Raw genomic sequence first — 25,500 nt, forward strand, 5'->3', positions numbered from 1 at the left:
GGCTTGAAACAGTCTTACCTAGATGCTCCTTCCGTGCAGATCAAAGAGCCCCTCTTGCTACCTGAAACGGCTGAGCGTGAATTTCTCAAGTGCTTTCCAAAATGTTTTTGGTGACGTCTCTGCTCACAAATGTCAGGTATTCGCTTATAAAGGTTTGTCACCAGTATCTAGTGCAAGAAAGGAAAGATCAGGGTGTTCTGATTGTGGTGACTGGGGGGGAAGACGAAGGAGCACAAGACTCTGGTGGGAAAGGTTGATGTAATCCCCATGACGAAATCATTTTGTTAGAAGCCGTGAATTGTGTTAAGAAGAGATAGGCACCACCCCTGCTTTTTATTCACTGTCCTCACAACGTTAGCGTGCTGACCACCAAATTTTAACCGACAGTGACCTCCCTCTGGTAGCAGGTTCACTACCGACTTGCTCATACTGTACATACTAGAGCAGAATTTGAGATGCTCTAGCCGGAACCTCACCATGGTAAGAGGTCTTCTCCTGGCCTTCCTCTGGCTCGGGGAGTGGGAGAGGTAACTTAGGTTTAGATCCATCTGAGTTAGGAGGAAGAGTAGGATTCATTTGACGTTTTGGGACTTTACAAAGAATACTTAACTTCTGATAATCCCACTCGTGACTAATTGGACTGTTGGCGCCAATGGGCTGGTTATTATTCTTGTGTGTTTTACAAAAGAGCATTATAGTTGGCTCAAATGGATGGAGTGCTTGAGGTTTTGAGGATTTTCAGACATGACTGTCCCACCACAACTCCTATAACTCATAGGCAGCTGCCTTTCCTGATAGAGCGATGATGTATGTAGCAGCTACTTTATTTTTCGGATTCTGAAATGCTTGATGTTTTTTGCATAGCTTGTTGATACACTGGAATTTTCAGAGGCATTTGTCTGGAAGAGACTGTATTGCAGTGGTGCTCAAAAAAGAATTGTAAAAATGTCATTTTGGCATGCGCTTGCCTTTTTACACCGTCAAGAATTGCAGCTTGGATCTACCAAGTGCTTTCGAAGGCTTTGAACAATTTTATACTGGGAGCCTGCACAGTGTAGCAGTTATTAAAAGAAGAGCAAAAACTCGCCTGAAGAAGGAATTCTAAGAAATTTTTTGGTTCTGAAACCTGTTGTCAAAGCTGTGAGTGGAAATAGTAAATTATTGGGCTCTGTGGGTGAAGTGGGAGTAAGTAGCATTGGGCTTCTACCTCCAACATCACTGATGGGATTGCTCAGGATAGCAGGAGAGTTTGTTGTTGAGGAGATCGTGTGTCTCCTGATGGAGCCATTGGCTCTGTAGGTGAGGCACTGGGTTTCTTGATTGTCTTCTACCTCTTCATGAATTTTAGGTTATTAGCAAGGAGTTAGAAGTATGGAGCTTCAATTTGAAATAATCATTCTTATGCAAAAAGCCTTGAGTTCTGACGTTTGGGATGGGTTCTTGAGCTTTGATGAAGTTCCTACGTGCATCTACTCCATACTAGAGACACATACCGTATTCGGTACGGGTGATTGGACTTGCCTGTAGAGGTTCAGGCGTTGTTTCACTTTCTGTGCTCTGCACAGGAGCTGACGTTTGCTGACTCCTTTCATCAAACGGTGTTGGAATATATGTAGAAATACTTTCCATGAAATGGCTAATGCTAATGTGATCATTCTGTGATCACAGCCTGGCTCCTGTGAGATCTGTCACCTCAGGGTTCTGCTGTGACAATTGTCACCTCCCCTTAATAGTCTTAAGGAGCAGAGGAGACGCAGGAGGCCTGGAGTAATCCTTTCCTTCAGAGGTTTGGAGGCATCAGAGCTGAGATTGGACTTCATTATACCAAGTCAAGCCTTTTCTTTTACCATTTTCCCGAGCTGTAGCCCCACAAGCGCACGGAGAGGACGCCTTTGTTGGATTTGCAGTGATGCCGCATTCCTCTCTGTCTGCATGCTTGCTCGCTGCGTTGTTATTGTACACTGATTAGAAACACTGTCCTGTGGTTTGGGGCTTTTTTTTTTTCTTTTTTTCTTTTTTTTTTTCCCCCCGAAACAGTGGTTTGAGCGCTTGGCAACTCCTCGTTTGAAACTTTCTGCTTCATGACAGTTAAAAATTTATACCAGGCGCTCTTCCTGGGTTTGTTCTGTTCGTCTTTGCAGTAATTTATGTAGAACTAGATATTTTATTCTGGCACGTTTTCATGCTTGGGTAAAAGGTACTGCAAAATGTCCTTATGGAGACAACTTGCAGATGGACATGCCAGCAGCCTGAAGCCTACAGTGTTGAAGGAGACAGCTGCAATTAGCAACCGTCTACTCTCTGTTTATTCGTATTGTAATTCTTTACTCATGACTCTTCTTGATGGCTTTGCCCCCATGAGTTGCACTGGACTTTGCCCCCATGAGTTGTGTGCCATTTCTAAGTTAGGCAGAAATGTTGTCTTTGTCGGCTCTGCGTTTCTTTTAATAAGTCAAGATTTTTTTGAGTCTTGCTTGCATACAGCTGTTCTGCTGGAGGACCTTGGAGGATCTAGATCAGGTTAATGGGTTAAAATGTCACGCCGAAGTCCAGCAAGAAGGTAGGACTCCAACAAAACAAAAGCACTGCCTGCTGTCTATGAGCCTTTGCCAGTGCTGTCATCTTCAGATGAGCAAGTTCTTCCCAGCGCATCCAGATTTCGTTTTAGTTTCTGTCACCCAGGAGGGGACAAGTTGTGTGATACCTGCTTGAGAAGGGCTGTAGCCAGGAGCAGACAAACTGTTGTGACCTGAGCTCCCATTTCAAGGTGCGATCTGTTGTTTCTTGGTGTGTAGTCGGTGCCTGTCCTCAGGGATTACAAGGGTTATGGAATGAGCATGTGGTTCTTCAGGAAGACCCTGCAAACTGCCATCAGTTTTTTTCTGATCGTTCGGTAAATCGTGGTGTATTGTTAAGAGGTCATGCCTGACCATGGTATTAACATTTAAGTACCGGCCCCATGTCACCAGAGCTACTGGTATTTCTGCAATTAAGGAGAGGCAGCCGAGGAGACACCTGGTTTTGAAGGTAAAAAATCAACACTGCTTTGTAGTTGCAACCTCTCCTTGCTCTAGCACCGATGGCAAACGTGGGCTTGGTCGTAGACACCGATGGCAAACGTGGGCTTGGTCGTAGACCCCGTATGTCTGCAGCCCTGCGGGGAGAGCTGCCTCTCTGCTCTCATTCTGCATCTCCAGCGCTTGTCAAAATCTAAATGAGCAAGGACACCACATCCATAAATCATGCTTATATTTACCTCTGGCAGCTGCCTCTTATCTTCAGAGCCACGCTGGCTTTTCTGCCGCAGAGCTGCCTCCTGGAACCGTTCATTTTTCCTTTTATAGTAGCTGGATGGGATTTTAATGCAGTGTTTGAAACGACTGCGTAATTTGGTCTAGTGCTAAGGTTTAGACGCTTTACGCTGTAGATCAACTTAGAAAAAAGGCTGCACCTACGTGAAAGGCTGCAGTTGTGTTCAGAGGTCTTGGTTCATTGTCCGAAACAGCTGCCAATGTCTTTATCAGGAGCAAGATGGTGTCTTAATGGACTTAGCAGCAGCTAATGGATTTCCAGAGGAATCAGGGTGTATCCGTGCAGAGTGAGGGCGGCATTTGGTAACGGCAAGCTGGCCAAGTCCACTTCATTTAGCAAATAAAATGCAGTGGTAAGGAGCCTTAGAAAACGGAAGATTTGGCTATGGGATCAAGACAGGTATCAGTGGTGTCTGGGACGATCAGAGTATTTTGATTCCGGTCTGTCTTGAACGTTGAGCATCTCTCTGCAGCCACAGTATTCTTCTTCCTAATAAGGTAAAATATAGCAGGCACAGAGATGACATTGGGGGAAAATGGGATTTTAATGGTAGCAGAATAATAACGCACATGAAGGGTTGCTGTTGTCCTTCCTCAAAAGCCCCTCAACTCTAGACTCTGGGTGTTTTTTTCATACATTATTATGTGCATTCTTGCAATCCTCCTACTGAGGTAGGAAAGTTTCTTAAGACAAAATTCAGGTATTTAAAAGAAAAAAACCCAGACGTGCTAAATACGAAGCCGGTGCAGGAGCAGAGTCCTTTAATCAAATCTTTGTGGAGAGCTTGGGGGTTGTTAAAAATCTTTCTCTTGATCCCGCTTGTAATCTGAGCTTCATCTTAAGCTTGATCTGTGCAAGGAACTGCCCTTCTGGGCCACGTTTGTCTTCCTGCTTCTATCTAAATAATTCAAAGAATTCAGTTTTTTTCCATCTCAGCTTACTGGAAGGCTCCAAGGCCATTAGTTTATGCCTCGACTAACAGAGTCATGTACGTCTCTCAAATCCATTCAACATCTTGACTGGTGGTTCTCACTCCCCCTTTCCGTTTTGGCGGAGATGAGCCCCGTGTCGGAGCTCCTCAACCATCCCCACCTTGTTTCCATCCCATTTGTTCTGCTTATCAGGCTGGTGTCTGTCACCTGCTTCTCTGTTTTTCACCAGTCTCTGCATTTTTTCCCTTGTTCTTCATCAGATGAGGTAAAACTCGTTATCAAAGTAAATACACCTGTTAGTGAATCCTCTTACATCCCTGCAGAAAAGAGGTTTTTCTGTGATGCTTTCAGTTCATTTTCTTCTGTTGGTACTTCTTCAGTGAATGGCTTTGCAAAAAGACTTTAACTGATCTTTATAATTTTCAACCATTTGTGACCAAGGACGTTTTATCCCTCAAGGTTAGTTAATGAATTAATTCAGACTTTTGGAAGAAGTCTGATGTGAAATTGCTCGACAGAAGGGAAATAAAAGATGTGAGACAACTTCGTGGGCAACAAGTGACCTGATTCCTCTCCCTTCCTTTAATTTTGGAAAGCTGTGAGGAGCTGGTTGTTTGATGTGATGAGTGTCACCCTAAATATGTCTTGTATTTAACTTAATGTGTATTCATAATTGTAAGTGGAAAATGGCTGTCTTAAAAACCAGAGGAACTGAAAGGGACTGAGTTGTATGTCCAGGGAGACCCCTGCAAGCAGATGTTGTGGAAAACACAAGATAATGCCAAAATATTTTGAAAATTGTTATTTGTAAGCTTTTATAGGATATAAAGTGCCATCATATGTTTGCATAAATGACTATATGCTATTTAGCAAAGGAGTGTTACATGTAGGTGGTTACGTGGCCATGGAAGGACACCATGGAACTGTTCTGTGATGGTGTGCAGAGCACCCAAATTGCAGTCGGATCTGTGAAATGCTTTTTATTCTGTGTAACTATGCAAGGTCCATGTGTAGGTCCGTGTGAAATCAGCTGACCGTTAGTTAGGAAAACGCTTATGCCATTCAGGTCAGATTTGCTGATCAAAATATTCAGTCTCCTGAAAATCTGCTATGTGCAGAAAAAAGCAGAGGGTATTAAGCATTGAACCGTGTTTTTAGTGTGACAGTAAAGCAGGAGAAGACGTTCCAAGTCTTCCATCTACCTTTGCCGAGGACCCTGCAGACTTGCTCTGTCCTTTCATTGTCTGAGAAGTTCATCATCCCCAGGTCTGTGCTGACTCAATTAGCTAACCTAGAGAAAGTCCTTGGAGTGGAAGGAGAGTTGGGTTTGTGTCCTTTTGCTAAGTTCAGTAGAAGTCTAGTAAGGACCAGCATTGCACTGTGTGGAGAAAGGGGGAGAGGAGGGAACCTTCGCCCAGGAGTGGTGGGGCGGGCACATCTCTTCCCATCTGGTGGCACGAAGCCATTAGATTTTCTTTCTTTTTTTTTTTTTTTTCATGTCATAAAGTGTCACTTCACCCTGACCTTCTTTGCCTGGGATGCATTTCTTGCTGATGAATACAAGACACTTGGCATGTGCATGAATAACCGTCACAAGATGGTTATTTGGGACGATAGACTGGACCGCGTTAGTGGCTTGAGCTTGGGGAGGACATTTAAGTTTCGGCACGGTAACAGTTAATTGGCAGAGACACCAATAGAGATAGAGAAGCCTTGCGGAGCAGACCTTAATGAGAGGAAAAAAGTATTTTGTTGTGGGAAAAAACTGAGTGATGTTTCATTAGCTTATGTACTAATAGTAGTACTGTCCTGTGCCTTTTTCAGTCCATTATGAAAAGAAAAGGAATGGAGTTCGAGGGCAAAGTGGCGTAATATTACATAAGATTAAAAAAAAAAAGCCCCAAACACAAAGGAAAAGAGCATAGTTGCAACTAAGCATGAGCATTTAAAAGACTGAAAATATTAGAGGAGAAAAAGTGGGCAGCAGACAAAATAATTAATAGCGTGAAGGAAGTGGAATGAAAATTCTCAGTCCTGAAGTATTGAGGACAGGGCCACTTCATGGAATAGAAAGTAGCAAAACTGCTGGAAGCTCCTGTTTATACCAAACCCCATTAGCTTAGGAGACTCATTGTCACCACAGGTTATTAGCATCAGGAGCTTAGCAGGATTCCTTTGAAGATGTGCTACGTTGATGAGGGTATTCAGAATTAACACAAAAATATTACTAGAAGAAAACTGAAACCCCACAAAGCTTTTAAGAGACTAGCAAACATCTCTCCTTCAGGACATACGGGCAACCTGTTGGTGTAGAACTTCAAAAGAAACTTTCTCGTGGTATTAGGTTTCTCATTTTTCCCTTCAAAATGCAAGGAACAGCTGTGCTTGGTGACAGCCTACGGAGTAGATGAGACCAGTGGTTTTATCGGACTGGTGTCCTGCATGTATTTCGTCATGGCGTGCAGCATCCTTCCTTTATTAGGAAGACCGAGTCTGTCAACATTGAGTCTTTTATTCACCTGTTTTCATGGTTTTTTTCTCATCATGATGTGATTATATGCCCTAACAAAGCGGTGCGTGGGAGATGATGCTGAGATCGGGCTGAACAGAGCTTGTGTCAACGAGGATCTCCCAAACCTGAAGAACTTCATGGTTGACAACGTACGTCTGAACACCCTGGGAACTCAGCGTTCATGTGCAAAGATGTTATGGTTACTCTTCTTCTCTGTGCCACCATAGAAATTCTTTTGTTAGCTGTGTTCATACTATTTATTTGGCACTAATATATGGGGTAAAAAAGAGGGAGAGTCTCAGATTTCAACATTTTTGAGCAGAGTCCAAAATAAGGCCTTTAAGAAGGGAAGTGCTGACTTCCCATGGACTGCTCTGCCTGTTATCAAGCTCCCCTCTCCAACTGCCCTTTCTGTCATCAAATCCATTCTCGACTCTTTAAAGGGTTCTTTTAATTACATTTAATTACTGAAAAGATGCTTTAATTTCAGAGAGTCCCTTTTGTTACTTAAATTTAGGCTAAACTCATGTGAAAAGTTTTAGAAGAATGGCAATGAACCATTCGTGTGTTAGTGAGTCAGCTCCTTCTACACAGGATGTAATTTTGGTAGTTACTTGGAATATGAGATTTTTCTATATAATCTCAATCTGAATAAATTTTGATTGATTTCTTCTCACCCTAAGGCTGTTTATCAATGCTTGACGTAGGAGGAGGTGTAGGAGCTCTGTAGCTGGACAGGATTTGTTGCATAGACTTTGCCTCTACAGCTGTAGCAGCCGAGGTGTGACGAGAAATAATTTTCCTTTGAGGAAGCTTGCCAGAAAAATAAAGCCTGTAGTGAAGATGATGATATGCCGGTAGGACAAGTTTTTCTGCGATAGTGTCTTCTGCTTGGGAAGAGCCAACAGAAAGGCAGGATTTGGCTTATAAAAACTCAAGTGCTATTTTTGGTGATGCATTGGGCTTCACGGTAAGAATGCTGGTACGTTGTGGTTGTAAAGCAGTGAGCGCATTTCCCTAAACGTAGCCTACAGGTTCCTCCTCAGGTCAGGTCACACATCTACTTCTTGTGCCACTAAGTAACCTATTAATTTATTTATGTACCGGTTTCACTGTGAAAACGTGGACTGAAGGGGATCTCAGTTTGTGCTTTTCGTAGAGCAGACTCTGGATGAAAGTAGGTTGTTTGAAACCTTTGCCATCAGCGGACCCTTCAAATTTGGCTGCCTGGTGACTTTGATCTTCTGCAGCTCTTTATGCTGGGCTGATGATTGCTCTACGGGAGCACCTTTCAGGAGGGGTGCTCCATGCCATCCTTTCCTCCACAGGAGGAGTGAGAACCACGGACTTGTTTTCTGGAAAAGTTTTAATTCAGGAATAGAGAGAGGATTTTTGTTTGTTTCTTTCTTTTGATTTGTTACAGATGACAGTTTCTAACCACACTGTCCAAATCAGGAGGCTGAAGAGTTTGACTGAAACATTTTTAGGAAGGTGGCACTTGTAATCACATGGCTCCATGGTTGAGACTTCGAGAAAATTCGCTAACAAGAATTTTTGTTGGTTTAGTCTGGTTTTGACTGTAACCTGGGTGCTTTTTCTGAAAAGCATGACCACAGCTTACAGATATTCAGCTACAATATGGCGATATTATAGATGGGGAATTGCAAAACTCTACAAATAAATAGCAGGCATGCTGTAGACTGTGATGGGCATGATGGGTCCTCTTCCAAGTCCTGCCTACCACCAGCTGAGATACAATAGGTGGGTCCTCAACACCCACAGGAGACATTGTTCTCGTTTCCGATTTTCCACTTCGTTTTCCCTGTTAGCATCCGTCTAATGACGGGAGAATGACTAAGGAGGGGGAAGGTTGCAGGAGCGTGCTGACTGTTCCCGTGTTACTCCTCGGGACTCGCCTCAGCACAGGATCGGCACGAGCCATTTCAGCAGGAGCATATGTGAGACAGGGAGCAGTGTAAGGAGGAGCATGTAAATCCATGATGAAAAGAGTACAATGACATTTTTAATGTTTTTAATCATGATTTTTTTAAAGTTAGTAATGACAAAGGTTGGGTTTCTTATTTCCTCGAGTAGCAGGTAAGCTGGTAGCTCTGAAGGGCTTTCTTGTCAACCTGATGGTATATTGATGCAGGAAGATTGTCCAACTGGACAAATCCATCGATTTGACTTTTCCCATTGTGGTTGGGAGAGCCCCTAAAATACCTCTGAGTAATACAGACTGGCAGGTTGGAGATGGACCCTTGTCCAAGGAAGGCGATCATGGAAGGTCCTGGGAAACTGATACTAGAGAAGGGAGAGCACAGGATGAATTAAATAAAAGGTGTTTGATTCATAAAGTGGGAAGCTAGTACCAAAAAAAAAAAAAAAAAAACCAACCTGAATCTGGGAACTTTATAACTGATTTAGTGAAAAAATTCTGCAATGCCTTCTTGTTTCAGTGTTGTCTTGGAGAACAATTCGGTATTGTATTGGAATGACATTCCAGTCTATTTTTTGTCATTGTAAAATCCAGCCATAAGTTCTGGAAAACATCGTTGACACTTGCATCTGTTGGCTAAAACCCATTGGCAGGACACCCCCCTGCCTGCCGGCTCCGGGGCGATAGTGGAAGGTTTCTGCCGGGACACGGCCGCCAGCCGGGAAGGCAGGAGCCAGCAGTTGTGGTAGTGCAAGGCTTAGTAGGGCTTTTATGGGGTATATTTTTTGCAGGTACATTCATAGAAATAAAATATAAAAGGTGAGCCTTTTTAGGAAAGTTTTCAGCATTTTTAAATGAACTTTTCCTTTTTTTTTTGTACTTAGACTGCTCTTGCATTTTTCACTCTTCTTCCAATGATGCTTTTAAAGATATTTTTCCTCCTCCTTAATCAAACATAAAAATCATAAGAAAACCTTTTGCAGGCTGGAATCAGCATGATGCATTAATGATTTGAGTTCTCTTAGGAAAAGCAAACACGAGGATGACAGGATTTTAATATGATGCTAAGATAAAATAGGAGTATGGAAAATTACATCAGATTTATCCAGTATGATATAATACTCCTTGATGCCAAGATAGGGATTAAGCTAGAGTCTGATATCCTGCAAAACTACTTTCCTCTGGGTGTTAAGCCTCTGTTTTAAAAAAAAAAAAAGAAAAGCTAAGCCTGCCTGTCTCAGCCTATGTCCCGTGACCCAAAGGGGACTCACAAAAGCTGCTTAATCTATCTCCTGCTGCAGGACACGACTGTGAATGTAAACCAGACGCCCGATGTACTGGGTAATAAATAGAAAGCTAGCGGAACAGCAGGAAACCATAATTCTCTGTGCGCACACGCGTGTGACTTGGGACCCACTGAACAGGCTGAGCCTGATGTGAGATAGGAGTGAGACAATAAAACCTGCATTTGGACAAAAAGACGGATTTAGACCTTGCCTAATTCCAGCAACTTACAGTTTTGCATCTTTTTTTTTTTCCAAATCCAGAAACGTTCTCCCAGCTTTGGTGGTGAGCCGTAGAGAGGGTGCGATGTGCCGGCAGGTTTTGTACGTGGTGTTACTATACTTCATCACCATCCTCCTCGCTTTCTGCTCCTTCCCTAACTTAGGTCTGCTTCTCACAGCCACGTGTCTCTCCCTTCCCAGATGCTACTCCACCTCAGAACAGGAGTGCCAGACCCAACAAGCCATCCCTCGGCAGTTCTCCTGTCCGTACAACTACCAGCCACCTTCCATCTGGGTTTTTTCCGTCCCTCATGGAGCAGTAACGGCGTCAGAGACAAAAACTGGATTTTAATAGTATTCCAATACATGCAGTAGCTACTTCTCCAAGACTAGCACTCTTACTGGTAGCTGGCACCCCTAAGCCCTGGTCAAATAAAAGTATATTTTGAGTCTGTTTTATTTGATCACGTAATTCGTGATTGCTGCAGAGATCATCACCGAGATGCCCATGCATGCTGTTTTCAATTGACTGCGTGTCCCAAGACTTACTGAGAATGGAGGATTGGCTTCTGTTCCTGTTCTAGACCCCTTTGTGAGACACAAATCGAACGCATTAGGAGAGCTTGAATTGCTCTTTGTTTTGCTTGTTCTAATCTCAGATAAGTCCTATCCATAGTAGTGGTATAGCGCTTCACACTCGCTAAGCACTGCTAATTTTTTTTTTTTTAAATAGATGAATGAGGGGTTTTTTTGAATAGAAGCTGATTTATTTCATTGTTTACTCATGCATGCAGCATGATTTTGTTGAATAGATACTTTGAGTGAAATGAGAAAACAAATGCGCTTTTTTTTCCTGATTTTTTTTTTTTCACCTATTTGAAAATTTGCTCAAACCCGCAGAAGTGGGAGGCATCATCAGAAAATGTTAGGTAAATACCACACAGGCAAAATTCAGTAGGTATTAAAATGCATTTTTTCCTCTGAGTCGTCTTGGAACAAGACATTTGTGTTACAGTAAGTACAAAGGTAATTACGAAGCCAAATTTCACCTTAGAGACTAAATGGGGGAAAACTGGGAATGGCTGATAAGGCTTTTAAAACAGACGTCAAATGATAACAATAATCAGATCCTGTGTATGGTAATAGCTCACTAAGTTTTGGGGTTTTTTTTGGTAGGATATCAACAGGTTCCTGGGATTTAGTGCCAAATCCCTGTGAGCAGAAACACCAATTGATTCATTGATTAACGGACTGAAAAATTACTCCACCTATTAAAAGAAAAACAAACAAAACCCCCATAGAGCCACTAAAAATCTGTATATAGATTTGATTTTTTTTGAGGGATTTCCTGAAGAGGAAGAATCCTAGCGCTGCTTTTTCCCCCTGCCCTGAATATTTCATTGGAAGCACCTTTCATCCTTGTATAGAAATTATAGGAAGTCTATAAAAGGCCCTAAGGGAGAAGGGGATATTTCCTTTCTTCCTGTGTTCATATCTTATTTCCTGAAGGGAAGATGGATCTCTGTTTCTATTACACACAAGCAGAAAACGTAAAGTGTTTTGTGGAGCCTGGCTTTACTTGACTTAACTCCTATCTTTGTGTTTTACGTAAAATCTCGTAAACTTCACCCTCAGAAGGAGAAACATCTCTTGTCATCCTGGAGTTACTCTAATTGCTTTTTGTAAGTATTTGGTGGTATCAGTCTGAAAGGAGACCTTTCATCGCTTGTTTTCTTCCTAGAGGACAGGAAACACCCGCACACACGTGTGTTCACGTACGTGTTACGGAAGAGCTGTTGGGTTACTAGGAGAGAAAGAATTCATGGGTTGTTCCTACGGCTGTATTGAGATCACTCCTCTTTTAAGAAATACATTTTTGGAGGTTTCTGCAAGTTCTTATTGGGAAGTTTACAAGGAGAGTTGCTCGTAAAGATTTTTTTTTTTTTTTTTTTAATTTTTTTTTTAGGATGGGTGGGAGTTTTGCGTTTGTAGGGAACGCAGGCACTGGCAACGGGTTTATCCATTGTGAGCAAATAGAACTGGTTATGTCCATCATGAGAGACACATGCACATGTTGTCTAGGGGGAATGCTAAAAAAATGGAGAAGGAACGAACCATGACCAGCAAGGCAACAAGTCTTCTAGACTAACAGCAAAGGAACAAGTCTTCTTTTAGGCTAACAACAAGGCAAGAAGTCATTTTTTGTCTTCTAACAAGTTTTCTCTTCTAGATCCAATGAATTTTCCAGGGTTGTGCCTGAGAAATGGCTTTTAAACATCCTGTTTTCAAGTGCTCAGAGCTTTTAGAAAATCGTGAGTGGGTGCGCTGACCTCCCTCCCATGTCTGCAGTGTCGCCTGGTGAAAAACTGGGATTTAACAGCATTATGTTGACTGAAAATTGTTGAAGGTGTAATAACATCATGTTGACCAACTGAACCGTTCAGCGTGTCTTTATGGATCCTTCATAGATTTGCATAATACTGAAGAAATAGGATAAGGGGTGCACGCTGCCACAGTTAACAAACTCCACAGGGTTTTATTCTTCGTTAGGGCTTTAATTTGGTTTGGTGCTTACGCTTCCTCTCCAGTTCTGCTTTTTAAGTCCACTTCCCGTTAACTGAGTCTGTACTTAGGAACTGGGGTCCAAAAACCCAGCTCTGGGCACATGCCCCCTTCATAAGCTGCATTTTTTACAACAGTGACCCAAAATAGATTGCTGCTCTCCAGTATGCATGCGTTAAAGGGCATTTTTTTTTTTCCTGTGCAAAATGGTCTTTGGGTTCTTCTGCCTCACTTTTCTGTAGAGGAGCGTGTGGTGCTTCCTACGCTCAGGAGGTAGCGATGGAGCGATGCTCAGCATCCCTCCTGAGCAAAGTCAGGGGCTGTTAAAACGTAATATCAATTGCTTTTTTGAAGAATTGATCATAAGAGCCGCCAGCAACCAAAAATCCATCCCCCGGCCTTTCTGTTCTGTTTGTTCAGGATCAGTCTCTCTCATCCTTTGCATTAGTAGCGAGGGAAGATGGGCAGATCTCTCAGTGAGCTAAGATGTTTAAAGTCTTTAGAGGTCTGCAGCTGGCTCTTAAATGCCAGTTGGGAATCATTTCTTACCCAAATTGATCAGTGCATCAATATAATGCTCTTCCTAAGCGATAACAAAAGGGATGAGCTTTGCTTTGCTTTGCTTCTGCCTTATTCTAATTTTCTGAGTCTCCGTGTCAAGTAATGCCCTGCAGAGAAATGGTTATTTATTTTACCCGGGCTTTTTTAAACAAAACGTCAGTGGAAGTGTTTATGCTGGTTACAAGAGTCCTTTATGCTATGTTTTTGTTTGGGTCAAAAATGTTTAAAGTTGAATGTCAGAGGCTGGTTGCTTTTCCAGATAGTGTCTGTGGTTGGTTTGGATGGAATAATTGGGGAGAGGATCTGGCTTTTGCATTTCAATAGCACTCTGGATCTCGCTGGAGATAGTGGGGTCTGCAGTCCCGAAAACGCTCGTCTTGGCTGTGGAAGTGGTTGATTAAAACCACGTACCTTCCAGCAGCCTCCTAATGGCTTTTTCTTCAGCAAGATCTGTTTGCTGGCTGGGGTGTGCGATCACTGGGGTGTTGCTGCAATCGTGCACGATAAACTGGTTCTCTTTGCCTTTCGAAGCCCTTCAGTGTTTGTTTCCACCCATCTTCTATTCTCCAGGCTTTATTTATTCCCCTTAGGCTGAAAAACTTGTAAATACTTGAGTTTTTGTTGTTAGAACTGAAGTATTGCTCACTCTTGCTTGTATATTAGGTTAGTCAACGGTATAAAAACTGAATCCAGTAAGGACCGCGGGCTGCGTTCTGGGGAACCAATTATCCCAGCAGATTACGGGAAAATGTCTGTAGAAGGTTAACTGGGTGTCTGCCAGGAGGGCAGGTCACCACCGTGGCCTTCAGGGTCTGCAGCGGCACTGGAGGGGGAGAAGCTGGAGTCAGCAGAACGAAGACCAGGGGCTCTGTCCGGTGGTACGTGGGCATCTCTTCGCCTTGCAAAGTCATCGGCTTTACGAGGAACCGATGTGTAAAAGCAGGGCAGAGCTTGGTGTGTCTTCTCTACCGGGCTGTGTCAAGCAGATGAAATCAAGAGCTGTCTTTGGTAAGGGCACCTTAAATTAAGCCTTCACTGAGCACCAAAGCCAACCAGCCGTGTGGACTGAGCTCATTTCTGATGAACTACCTCAAGTCAAGAGTTTTTGGGGGCATAGAAGGTTCCCCACTAGATTACGTGCTGGTAGATACATATATCTTAAGTGCTGATGTTGCCCCTACAACAGCTAGTGCCTTAATACCGTATTGGGGTCAAAGAGCTGGAGATGTCTCCTGGTTTTCGCTCGGGGACCAAGTCCAGAGTCTAGAGGGTTTGTGACGTTGCAATGCCAACGCGGACTTTGCACAAATACAAGCCTAAGTTTTACTGTTTCTGGCAGCCATGCATCTCCAAGAGGGTCCAGGGAGACATGCCGGGGAAAAACTTGAAATTTGAAAAGAAATTGGAAGTAAGAAGAGTTTTTTTTCTAATGAGTTTTTCAGAGTCGGTACATCCAGTGCCCAAGCTTTACAGCAAAGGGGCCCATCTGCTTGTGAAATACTACATTTCATTCATGGCAGTCCATTTTTTTTTTTTTTTTTTTTCAATATTTAAAGCCATAAAATTCAACTGGCAGCTTGTAGCATGAAAGTGCTTCCTTAGCTTTGGGGTTTTTTGGGGTTTTTTTCTTTAAAAAAACCCAAGTTGTGGCAGGGTGCGTAAGAAGTTGCTGGTTTAACCAGGGTTTTGGGAAGTGAAAAGGATGCTTTAATCTTGGTTATCTGTGTGTAAGCTGTTGTGGTTTCTGAATATGTAGCAAGGTGAAAGAAACCATCATTCTGGCATTTATTAAAAATATTATTTTTCTTTTTCCTGAGAGCTGTACTGGCTCTGGACATCCAGCCCACTGCACAGGCTTTAATAGCAGCCAATAGAAGCAGTGCAAAAAAAAAAAGTATATTAAAATATATCTTTTTATTTCATCACATACAGCCCTTTTCTGGCCTTTGTGCTTTGTGAGTCGTTGCTTCTGTGGGAGAGGGTAGTATGGGACTGTCTAACGCAAAGATGGCATTGTTACAGCAAAGACGGCTATAAAATTAAAGTTTCATAGACAATTTTTTAAAATATTGGGTTTTGGTATTTGATTGCAACCAGCAGACCTATTTTTAAGGGGAAGGCAAGAAAATTTTAATTTGCTATTTTATTTTTTTTTAAAGAAGGCATACGAGTTACAGTATTAATGCCTCTTCCTCTTCACTTGATTCCCTGCTTTTTCCATTTATAAGTTTTGGGGGCATCCTAACCCTTTTGCTTTCCCTGGATTATCTGGGTGCCAGCAAATATTTTGAATAATGCCGGCAGAAAAAGACCTTTACTCGGAGTTTCAAATCTCAGCTGAGTGCAGAATAGCAGGAGTAAGAAACCCTGGCCCTGGGGTGGGGAGCGGTGGTGATGCTGTAGGGACGGCAGCAGACAGAAGATGTGCTGATATATGTTTAGACAGTTTGTAATCTTAAGAATTAAGAATCCAGTGAATGCCTACAAAATGTGTTTTACAGAGGCTTTTAATTTGAACCAATTTGGTTTTCTTAGATTATATCTTTTGCCATCTCTAAAACGCAGGCTGGCGCTGCCGAAACTGTAAGTCCTTGTTCCAAAACACTTCAAAGAGAGATGTTAATCCTGAAGTCTGTCTTCCCCTTGTTCCTTTTGGCAGCAGACGTTTCTGAAAGTATATCTATATTTAAGGTAGCCTGAATCCGATGCCTATCATGAAAACTTTCAGGCCAATTAATTTGGCAATGCAATCTTACAAAGAAACCCAAATATCTTATATCGGGAGCTGAGCGAAAGTTGGCCAACCCCAACAAGTGGCATTACGGCCATCTAATAAACAAAATATTTATCCTTGCTAGCCTGATATGCAGGAAGCCTATTGATTAAAACCTTGTCTTCAACTTATTTCCTGAGTCGCCAAGTTAAAGTGCGTTTGATCTATTTTGTTTTTGAATCAGCAATATTTTTGCCTGCGTGCAAGATGTTGCGCTCGCTTTGATCCCCAGGAGATTTGTTTTGGCGTTGCAGGAGCTATTTTTATTTCGCTTTGTGAGTGAAATAAAAACGGTTTGATGAGTGCCACGGCGTTCCAGATCTGCCTAAATGTCACGTAAGACTTGCAGAAGAGACAAGAAGCTGTAGGTGACTGCCTGAAGACAAGCCATATGTGATACGTGCTACATATTTCAGAGAATATTCACATTTAATATATGGAGGTTAATAAATAAAGGAATTAATAAATACCCCAATAAATACAGGAACAAATCTTTAAGCGCTTATTTTAAATGCTCTGCTTCATAGGAGTGAAGGTAAGCGCGTGGTACAATCCTTTCTTGAATAACAAGACTGTGATTACAGGAAGAATATCCTGAATATTGCGTACCATCATGATGCGAACAGCGGGGACGGCTGGGCAGGCTGAGCATCCTTCACCCTGCCCTTCCGCCACAGCTTTCCCCTGTTGAACAGAGAAAATAAGAGCGAGACGTATTGAAAGGGAGAAACTGCTCTACAGGGTCTTTTTTTAATTTGCTATTTTTTTTTATTTCAAGGGTTTTATGAAGTAGTGGGTGTTCTAAACCGCCTGCCTTGGTGACATATGGCATTGCAAGACGAATGGCTGAAAGTGGAAAACTTGTTTTCGAAGTGGTCTATTCCAACAATTTTGGGGGAAACATGAGATCGTCCTCTTAAAATTGCAGCAGCTCCTTAATTTGAAAGAAATAATATTCCCAGATTGTCCTCAGATTAGGTAGCTTGAGATCTATTTAGGACAGTGAAGGGCTTTATCTATACCGTAACGTCATCCAGGATCTATTCTAAAGAATAAATACTTCATTGAAATGGGGGGGAAAAAAAAAACCAACCCCCAAAAATTTGAGTCAAATAAAATAAATTAATGTCTCTGCTGGTATTTTATAAATGGATGTTGCATGAAGGCAAAGTGCTGTCTCCAACTCTTTAAGCCAATTAAAGATATCTCATTTCAGAAAGATGCTGCTGGTTTGGGTACCACAGGCTTCATTTCCAGCGCTGGTGGACGTCGCTCCCCGCGAGCAGGTCCATCACGACGCGGGGAGGTGAGCTTGGAGAGCCGGTTTTGGGGTGACCCCGTAGCACCCAGCAGCACTGGAGCAGCTCGGGTGTCGGAAACCAGATTTCTTTGCTGGGTGCAGGGTGGGCATCCTGCCAAGAGGAGACCGCACGTCCGACGAGGCCACGCGAGCGTCCGCGTTTCGACCCAGCCGCGTTTTCGTTGTCTGGGGGAGCGCGTGTCCACTGTGACAGCACGCCTGTGGAGGAATTATCTGGATTGGTCGCTTCAACAGAGAGGAGAAATTGGCTTATAAGGAGCCAACAAATTTGTAAATGAGATCCATGTGTACGTATGCTCCACCCCCCCCATATTCTCTATACGTTGCTTTGCCAGGAGTTTCCTACCAGCTCTTAGGATACAGCCTTCGCTTCTAAAAATAACTATCGAAGAACTGGAGATCTGGGCCGTTGATTACATTTTTTGGTCCCAAGCATAGCAAGGAAAGCAGCTCTCCCTGGGCTTCCCAGCGTGCCGTATAGCCAAGTCCATCTTGGGAAGAAGAGCGATGGCTTATAGCCCACCCTGCACATCCCTGCAGGCAACTGGGCAGTGCTGGGGTGGTGCTGGCTTAACAATATCCTTCATTTTTGAAAAAAAGAGGAAAACGCCATGGTAAGGTCCTGCACATCCCCTTTAGCCTCTAATAAAAGCGGGAGAGAAAAGTATTAAAATATAAACCCGTATATGACTGTATGGAGGAAGCGGTGCCTGCCGTTCTTGGTTGGCTTTAAATAGAAACGGTTTTCGTTTTTCATTGCACGCCTTTGTGTTGGGGCAGCTAATTGGGCTGGTTTACGCTAGGACGAAGCATTACAGCAGCCAGAAACATTCCTGGGTCTTGGCCTGCGTCGTTCCCCAGAGACTGATTTTTCTGGTGTGACAGTGGCACTGGTGGTTTTCCAGCTTTATCAAATCAAATAAGCCGAGATGGAGCTTGGGGTTAGAGAACTGTCTTGAAATTTTCTATTAATCACTGACATATTCCCCCACATTTTGGGAAAATGTAAAATATAACAACAGCAGCAAAAAAAACCCCACCACCAAACAATCCATGTTGCTTGTAAGAAAAACACCAAAAAGCCCCCTCCCCAAAACCTTTTTTTCAGTAAAGGGAAAAAAACCAGTTACTGGAAGCTAGACCTGTTTGTATTTCTAAATGCCAGCCACTTTCCAACACTTGTTGGATAACTCGGCCATTTCGAGAGCTCACGCTCGGTCTTTAAAAGCGCTATTTTTGTCTGCGCTACAACAAATCCTTTCGGTCCTGTTGCTCGTATATTTTCACGGTACGCTTGTTGTCGGTTTGTAGGAGGGCTGTTTTTTGGGGCAAGTGAGTAATTCCTTCTTAATTGTCGCAATATTTTGTAGCTCTCCTTGCAACACGGCTTCTCTGCCAGCGTTTTATTGCCACCGAGCAACGGTTAGCAGCGTACGGAGTCTTTCGGAGACGGTGAGCTTGTGAGCGTCCTCGAGTTTGGCGTGGTTGGGATCATGGCAGGAATCACGCAGAATCATTAAGGTTGGAAAAGACCTTTAAGGTCATCAAGTCCAACCACCAACCCAACACCACCATGCCCATTAAACCGTGTCCCAAAGTGCCACGTCTACACGTTCTTTGAATGCCTCCAGGGATGGTGACTCCACCACCTCCCTGGGCAGCCTGTGCCAATGCCTGACCACAAAAGGAGACATGAACCATGTTACTGCCTTCTCCTGTTCCAACTTGAGAGGGAGAGGAAGCAAGGCCGTGTACCGGATTAATTGCCCGTTAAGAGCAAGACGTTGGCAGAACAGCATGGGATCATGCTAAAAGGTGCTACCACAAAAAAATTAAGGAAAAAGAGGTGGGAATGAGCTATTAGGAGGTAAATGATGCTACATCAGCTTTATTCTTTTACTTGGGGCCAGTGAAATAAAACCATGCAGATGATGTACCTTGAAGGGAGGGTTGGTGAGAAGGATTTCAAGGCAGTGTGTAACAAGCCAATGATTTATCATAGTTCAAGGCTTTGTTGAAATAGTTACGCGTGAAGATTCTGTTGTCTTGTTTATTCTTCCACAGCGGCTAAGGTGAACTGGAATTTAAGTCACGGCTGGTATCTTAAGATTTTGGGTGATTAGGATGTACCAAAGCACTGCAATATAACCCAAGGTAATAACTTAAACCACGGAAGAATCACAAGCAGCAGGAAGAAAGATAGCCCTTAAATATGAATTTCCGCTTTACGGTTATGTATGTAGGTGCCTGGGACAGGCACGTGTGTTTGGGAAAGCGCAGCCTGGGTACCCTCCTTTCATCTTGGTTTTCATCACTGTTGATCGAGCAAAATCTCTTTGCGTCGTGGCTGTGAGCACCATGGTGGGCATGGCCCTTCTTCAGGGGAGTTATTCCCCTTTCTAGGAGAGCTGCTGGAGGAGCAGTGAGTCTGCCTGCCATGATTTGTAGCTCCCGTTGGCAGTACCTGGAAAACTTCAAGTTTTCAGTAACGCTCACAGATTTATTCTAAGGGTTGTAGCCTCCCCTTTTGCCACCCTTCTGCTGGTACCAGGCGCTGCCTGCCCCAGCGTGTGCTTTCACATCACTTGCTGTCGTTGCTGTGCAATATCCACCCTCCTCTTTCCTTCGCCCCAAGTAAACGCTGCAAGGATCTTGGTGAAGTTAATTTTTTTTTTTTTTTTTTTTCTTTCGCCGCCGGTGATGGGATTTATGGCGTGAGCTTGCTCATCATCCGCTTGAACGCACCAAAGGAAACCAAGCCAAAGTCAGAGGGCACGTCTCATGGCCCTGGGATTGCAACCAGCTCCCGATGGCGTCGGGACCGTTGGCGTACGCAGTATAAATTAAAACAGTAGACAAAAGCTTTGACGAGGGAGAAATACGAACGTTGGATGAGGGAGCTCGAGAAGCAAAACTCACTTTAGTGCAGAGCAGGAATGATTTCCAATAACCTTTTTTCTTTTCTCTTTCAGGCTGTGACCGTGCGAAACTCCATGGCTAAATCCTTGTACAGCGCCCTGTTCGACTGGATAGTGTTCAGAATTAACCACGCGCTCCTCAACTCAAAGGACATGGAGGAAAGCACCAAGGTAACCTCTCGCCAGCTCTTTTGGCTACGGTCTTCTCTTTTTAAAATAGGTAACTGCGGGATAAAACATTACCCAAGCTTCTAACAGCACGTTAAAGTTAACATAAAGTTAATTTTTCCTCAGTTAATATTTTAGACTGGCTGCATCGTTATTTTAAGTGGCGTTTGCTGAGCTGGGAAGGGTGAAGCAGCTCAAATAATAATATCCTCAAAGCGGCCGGGGAAGAGGTTTCGTTGTGTTCCCCCACCTCCTCCAGGAGCAATGCCAAATAATTTTCCTCCTTGCGCGTAAAACGATAGTACCTTGTGTAATTGAGGGGAAAAAAGGGGAATCTTGCTAACGTGAGATGTTTTGATAAAGCTGCTCCATAAAAATAATTAGCAAAGGTGAACAAGCTGTGGTGTCGGTAGGTACTGAGACCTGTGACGAGCGGGAAAGTGAGATTAGGGGGGGGAAAAAAAAAAGTCGCGATGGGAAGAGCGAAGCCAGTGGGGTGTCGAACCGCTTTCCCAAAGAATTGATGGAAGGGATGACGTGACGCTTCCTGCGACAGCAGGGGCTGGATGCTGCGACCCAGGACACCGCCTCCAAAACCTCTCGTGTATTCACCCGCCCTCCTCGTGGCGGGGGGATGCTGGCCCCAGAAAGCACGGGTGTCCAGATACGTCCGCGCACGCACGTGCTTGCAGCTGCCCTTGGCTTGGAAATTCTGGGCATGGGCCAGCAGTATGTGTGCTTTTTGGGGGGGGTGTACATCCAAGCTGAAGCTGCAGCTGCCAAAAGGAGGATTGTTTTGCTGAGCCCTAACGTTACATTTGAGTTATGCTGTAGGACCGAAGTTGCCGTGTAGCCGGTCCTTTATTTAACTCCGTAGAAATGCTTGCGGAGCGTAATTACAGACTGGAAATAAATACAGGCGTATAAAATTTGGTAACATGCTTTCCTGACAAGAAAGGTTATTAAAGTGGGTAACATCCCGCGTGTCTTCTGACTGCACATGCTTCCTCTTCCTCTGTTTAATATTTTACCAAAAATGTTGTGTTCTTTCCTGAATATTTTATTTTCTTTCCCAAGTCATCAAAAGTTTTGTCTGGAGTGTCGGGGAAAAAAAAACAACCCACTGTTTGTGTATTTGGTGAAGCAGAAAAGGTGGATTTGTTTTGACAAGGAAATGCTTCTTAAATGCTAACTAATTTTTTTTAAATGATGCAATGATTTTTGGAAAATACCTGTTCCGTAATATTTAAATACAAAATCGGACTAGGATGCTGTTGCTTGCTTAGTCAGCATGTCTATAATAGCAGGGCACAACGGTGGGTGTTTATGGGCCATTAAACTTTAGTTCCCAACCTCAAATCTCAGCAGGTAAGAGCCAGAACAGCCCAAATTCGTGCTGTTTTCCAGCATCACCCCTGCGTATTAACCCTCTGCTTCCTCCAGCCAAGACTCCTGTGCGGTGTAACCACCTTCCCCTCGCCCCGTCTCCCCGTATCATCTCTTGAATTCCCAATTCCCAGTATTCTGACCCCTTTTTTTCCCCGCCCCCAAAATCGTGCGGTCTAGCAATACGATCCAGGTCAGGCAGCAAGTGCGCGCCAGGAGCTGGGAGCGGCGTTGCCCTTGCGCAAGAGCAGATCCGCCTGCGCTGGCAAACGCCCAGGACCTGGAGCCGCAGGAACGTGCCGGCTCGTTCCGGCAGCGAGACCCAGCGAAGCGGTCCCGGGCCGTACGCGAGCCAAGGTTTTCTGAAACGGGAAGGTAGCGCGCAAAATAGCGAGAAAACTTATGCTTCTGGAGACGGGGCTGTAATTAGGTTTATCTTCAGAGTCCTCTGTGAACATCGGTTGATTTTCACAAGTCCCCCAGAAATCGTGAAGGTGCACGTATCCTGCCCGTTTTATGGGTAGAGGGGTTAAAGAAGAGAGTTTGCGTGCGTTGCGCAGAACTGCAGAGAGCAGCTTCGTTAAACATTGACTAGCCAATTTTCTCTCGAGTTGTTCTACAGCGTCACGTCCTCGCCCCTTTTTTTAGCCCCCGACTTGGGTCCTTCCAGCAGAGAGGGAGCAGAAGTGCCTGCCGGAACCAGGCAGGGCTGGGAATAGCTGCTCCTGTGCCCTCAAGGAATAACGTCGCTGCCGGCGAGCGGACGAGGGCATCCCGGGCTCTGCGGCTGCCGCTGAGACACCAACCAGCAATTACCACCCTTCTCTTCCCTGGAGGAACTGAGCTGATGCCAATTAATTTGGTTTTTCCTACCACTTCACAATCCTCTTCAAATCGTTTTCAGCTCGTGCTTGGAGAAACCCCAGATGAGGATACAGGTTCTTCTCAACCTCCCATATGTTGTCTTGAGGTTGGCAACACCACCGAGTAACTGGAAGGTGGGCTGGGGGCAGGGGCATCTCCGGACCCTGGGAATAGGTCCTCTCTGCAAGGCAAGATCTCAGCACGTGGATGACATCTGGTTGCTGGCATCTACTGGCTCCCTCAAAAAAATCTCCTAAACAGAGTCTCTGATTTATGAAAGAAAAATACAGTCTTGCACCTCGCCACGAAAGGCTTCTGACTCCTGAGTTTGCAGCGGGTGAAAAAATGTGCGACTCGCCCTGCAGCAAATATCCCGCTTAATCCCAGCCCATGCTTGCCACCAATATTCCTCTGGCTTTTCAGATACGCCTTGAAATAATCCCGCACGTTGTGAAGGTTCAGGAAGTTGTCAGATGATGGATTTTTAGCAGAAGGCTTTCTTACATGACAGTCATATTATGCAGAGGTAAAATAAGACGCAAACCCATCTGAATTCAATGGGAGGACAACTGCACCCGGAGTTGATGAGAAAAGTGAATATGAAAGTGTATTTCTTCGTGAGCGTAAATCTTTATTTCAGTAGTCCTACACAGCCGGTCCTATGAAACAGTGGTGGAGAGCTTGTCTAGCCTTCACAGAAGTTGGCTTGACCAGAGCTACCATTCGCCTGGTTCTGGGAGCTCAGGGATTTGCCGTGAAGGCTGGAGGTCGCAGAAGACGACGAATACTTCTAAATGCACATATGGCACGCGCACGAAATCCAGGTTTGCTCTCCCCTCTGCGTGCCATGGAAACATGTTCAGCCATCTCTGCATCTGGCAGAGTCCTTTTGCTGGGACGAAGCAGCATTGCCCCAGCCACCTCAGACAAGTGTGTTGGCCAAAACTTGTGCTCAACCAAAGCGGTGGTGGATATAATGTTCATTGGTGCAGATGGTATTTGGTGAGGAGACTATTTATAGCTAGTTAAGCCTATTTAATTGCTGGTAGACTAGGTGGTTTGATGATAGTTGGGAAGACGACCTAGATCCTAACGCAGTCCAGACCCCAGGAGAACTTGGGACAATGGGAATGGAGACAATATTCATATCCCAATATGTGTGTTTATTCGATGTCGGCAGTAAGGAGAAGATCAAAAGATGAAGCTGGGTAAAAAAAAAATAAACACCAGGCTGTCATTCTTCCACTGTTTTTCAAGCAAGTATTCGGAAGATGTAAATCAGACCTTTGATATCCAAATTTAGTTAAATGTACAGCAAATTATTTTGGGAAAACACGGTGGGATTTGGCTTATCTTGCTTGCTGACGGGATTCATAGCATATTATTTCTGAATATTATGAATATTTTTGAGTTGATGTTGATGTATCATTGAGATTATGATTGTATTTCTGAACACACTATGGATAAGTTATTTGATATGGCTTGTTCTGTGCTCGTGGCAGTGCTGCTGTGTAGCGGTTTCACTCGGACTCCGTTTTCCTTGGTCTTCTCTCTATCGCTTTTAGCTTCTTTTATGTTCTCATGATCCCCTACAAACTGTCTGAAATTTGACCTTTATTAATGAGATCGGAGACTTTTCCTCCTCTTGAGAACTACATGACTAAACCTCAGAGAGCCTTTTATTTAATTCCCCTTCCGTAAATTAGGTTAAGAATTGTTAGAAGTCTGTCCCGTTGCTTAAAATGATGATACAGTGTAGAACGTGGTGGACCAAAAGGCATTTCTTCCAAGGTTTTTTTTTTTAATTAAGTTTTTCCCGTTTGGTTCTTCCTAAATAACTGCTGCTGTTTTCAGGTGAGGTGCTGCGTACGTGGTGATGATGGTGAATGTGAATTCGTGACCGTGAGAAAAAAATCACTGAAATTTAATCAACTGGTTAATTCTTGGCTATCTGTCCTGAAACAGAAAGAATTGCTGAACACACGACAGGTTTAATGTGCTTCTGTGTGTTATTTTTAGGTCCCAACTTCCAAATTTGTAGGAAATCAGTGCCTCTTACTTTGTATAATAGGTCGTCATGTATATTGTGGTGATGTAGGTCGGAGTGATCCTTTTAGATTTAGTGGTGCTGGGTTTTTTGTGTTGGTTGTTTGGGGTTTTTTTACAGTGTTGGCTTTGGAATATTGTAAAAAAAAAAAAAAAATTAGAACAGATATAAAAAAATAATAATAAAAAAGACTTTTCCCCAGAATTTGAAGCAAACCTATATGTGATAACCAAAATATACCTCCGTGGTGGAATGACATCACCAATGTGCATTTGGGGTGACATAAATCAGCTCCAACTATCTCTCTTTATTGGTGGCTTGGGAATTGGACAGCACGTAGCTTCGAGACTTGTCATTTGCCAAAAGCTCTTCAAACTTGTGCTCAGTGTTTCCATGTCACGGCTGTGAGGTTTTTAGAAAAGCGTGAGGTCACTTGTTAACATCTCAACCAGAAAGTGCTTACTAACCCAGGGTTCGCCCAAATTTTAAAAATCCCTGTAGTCGTACGCTTCTAATTACAGGAATTTTGCTGTAGATTTGATATACTAAAGTAATAGTTGTCTGCTGCAGGCCTGTCCGTGCTGCAGACTTGCTAATTTTAAACGTTAGTTGTGATAAAGGCACGACATTAACACACAAATTAGACTTCGCTAATCGAGATCTAAATTGCGTTACGTCTTCGCACGGTTTCCATACGGCA

The 25,500-nt window shown here is 43.7% G+C and overlaps 1 protein-coding gene across 1 annotated transcript in view; it reads left to right on the forward strand.

Annotated features, from left to right (window-relative positions):
• MYO9A (myosin IXA) overlaps positions 1-25,500 on the forward strand; it is a gene marked incomplete at its 5' end in the record, with an annotated part of 156,244 nt that overhangs the window by 57,240 nt on the left and 73,504 nt on the right. The window contains one exon of the mRNA XM_082005268.1: positions 20,390-20,506. Within this exon, the coding sequence (XP_081861394.1) occupies positions 20,390-20,506 (117 nt within the window). The remainder of the gene's footprint in view (positions 1-20,389; positions 20,507-25,500) is intronic.

The sequence above is a fragment of the Phaethon aethereus genome (assembly GCF_964289735.1).
Source record: "Phaethon aethereus genome assembly, chromosome: 12".
Classification (NCBI taxonomy): Eukaryota; Metazoa; Chordata; class Aves; order Phaethontiformes; family Phaethontidae; genus Phaethon; species Phaethon aethereus.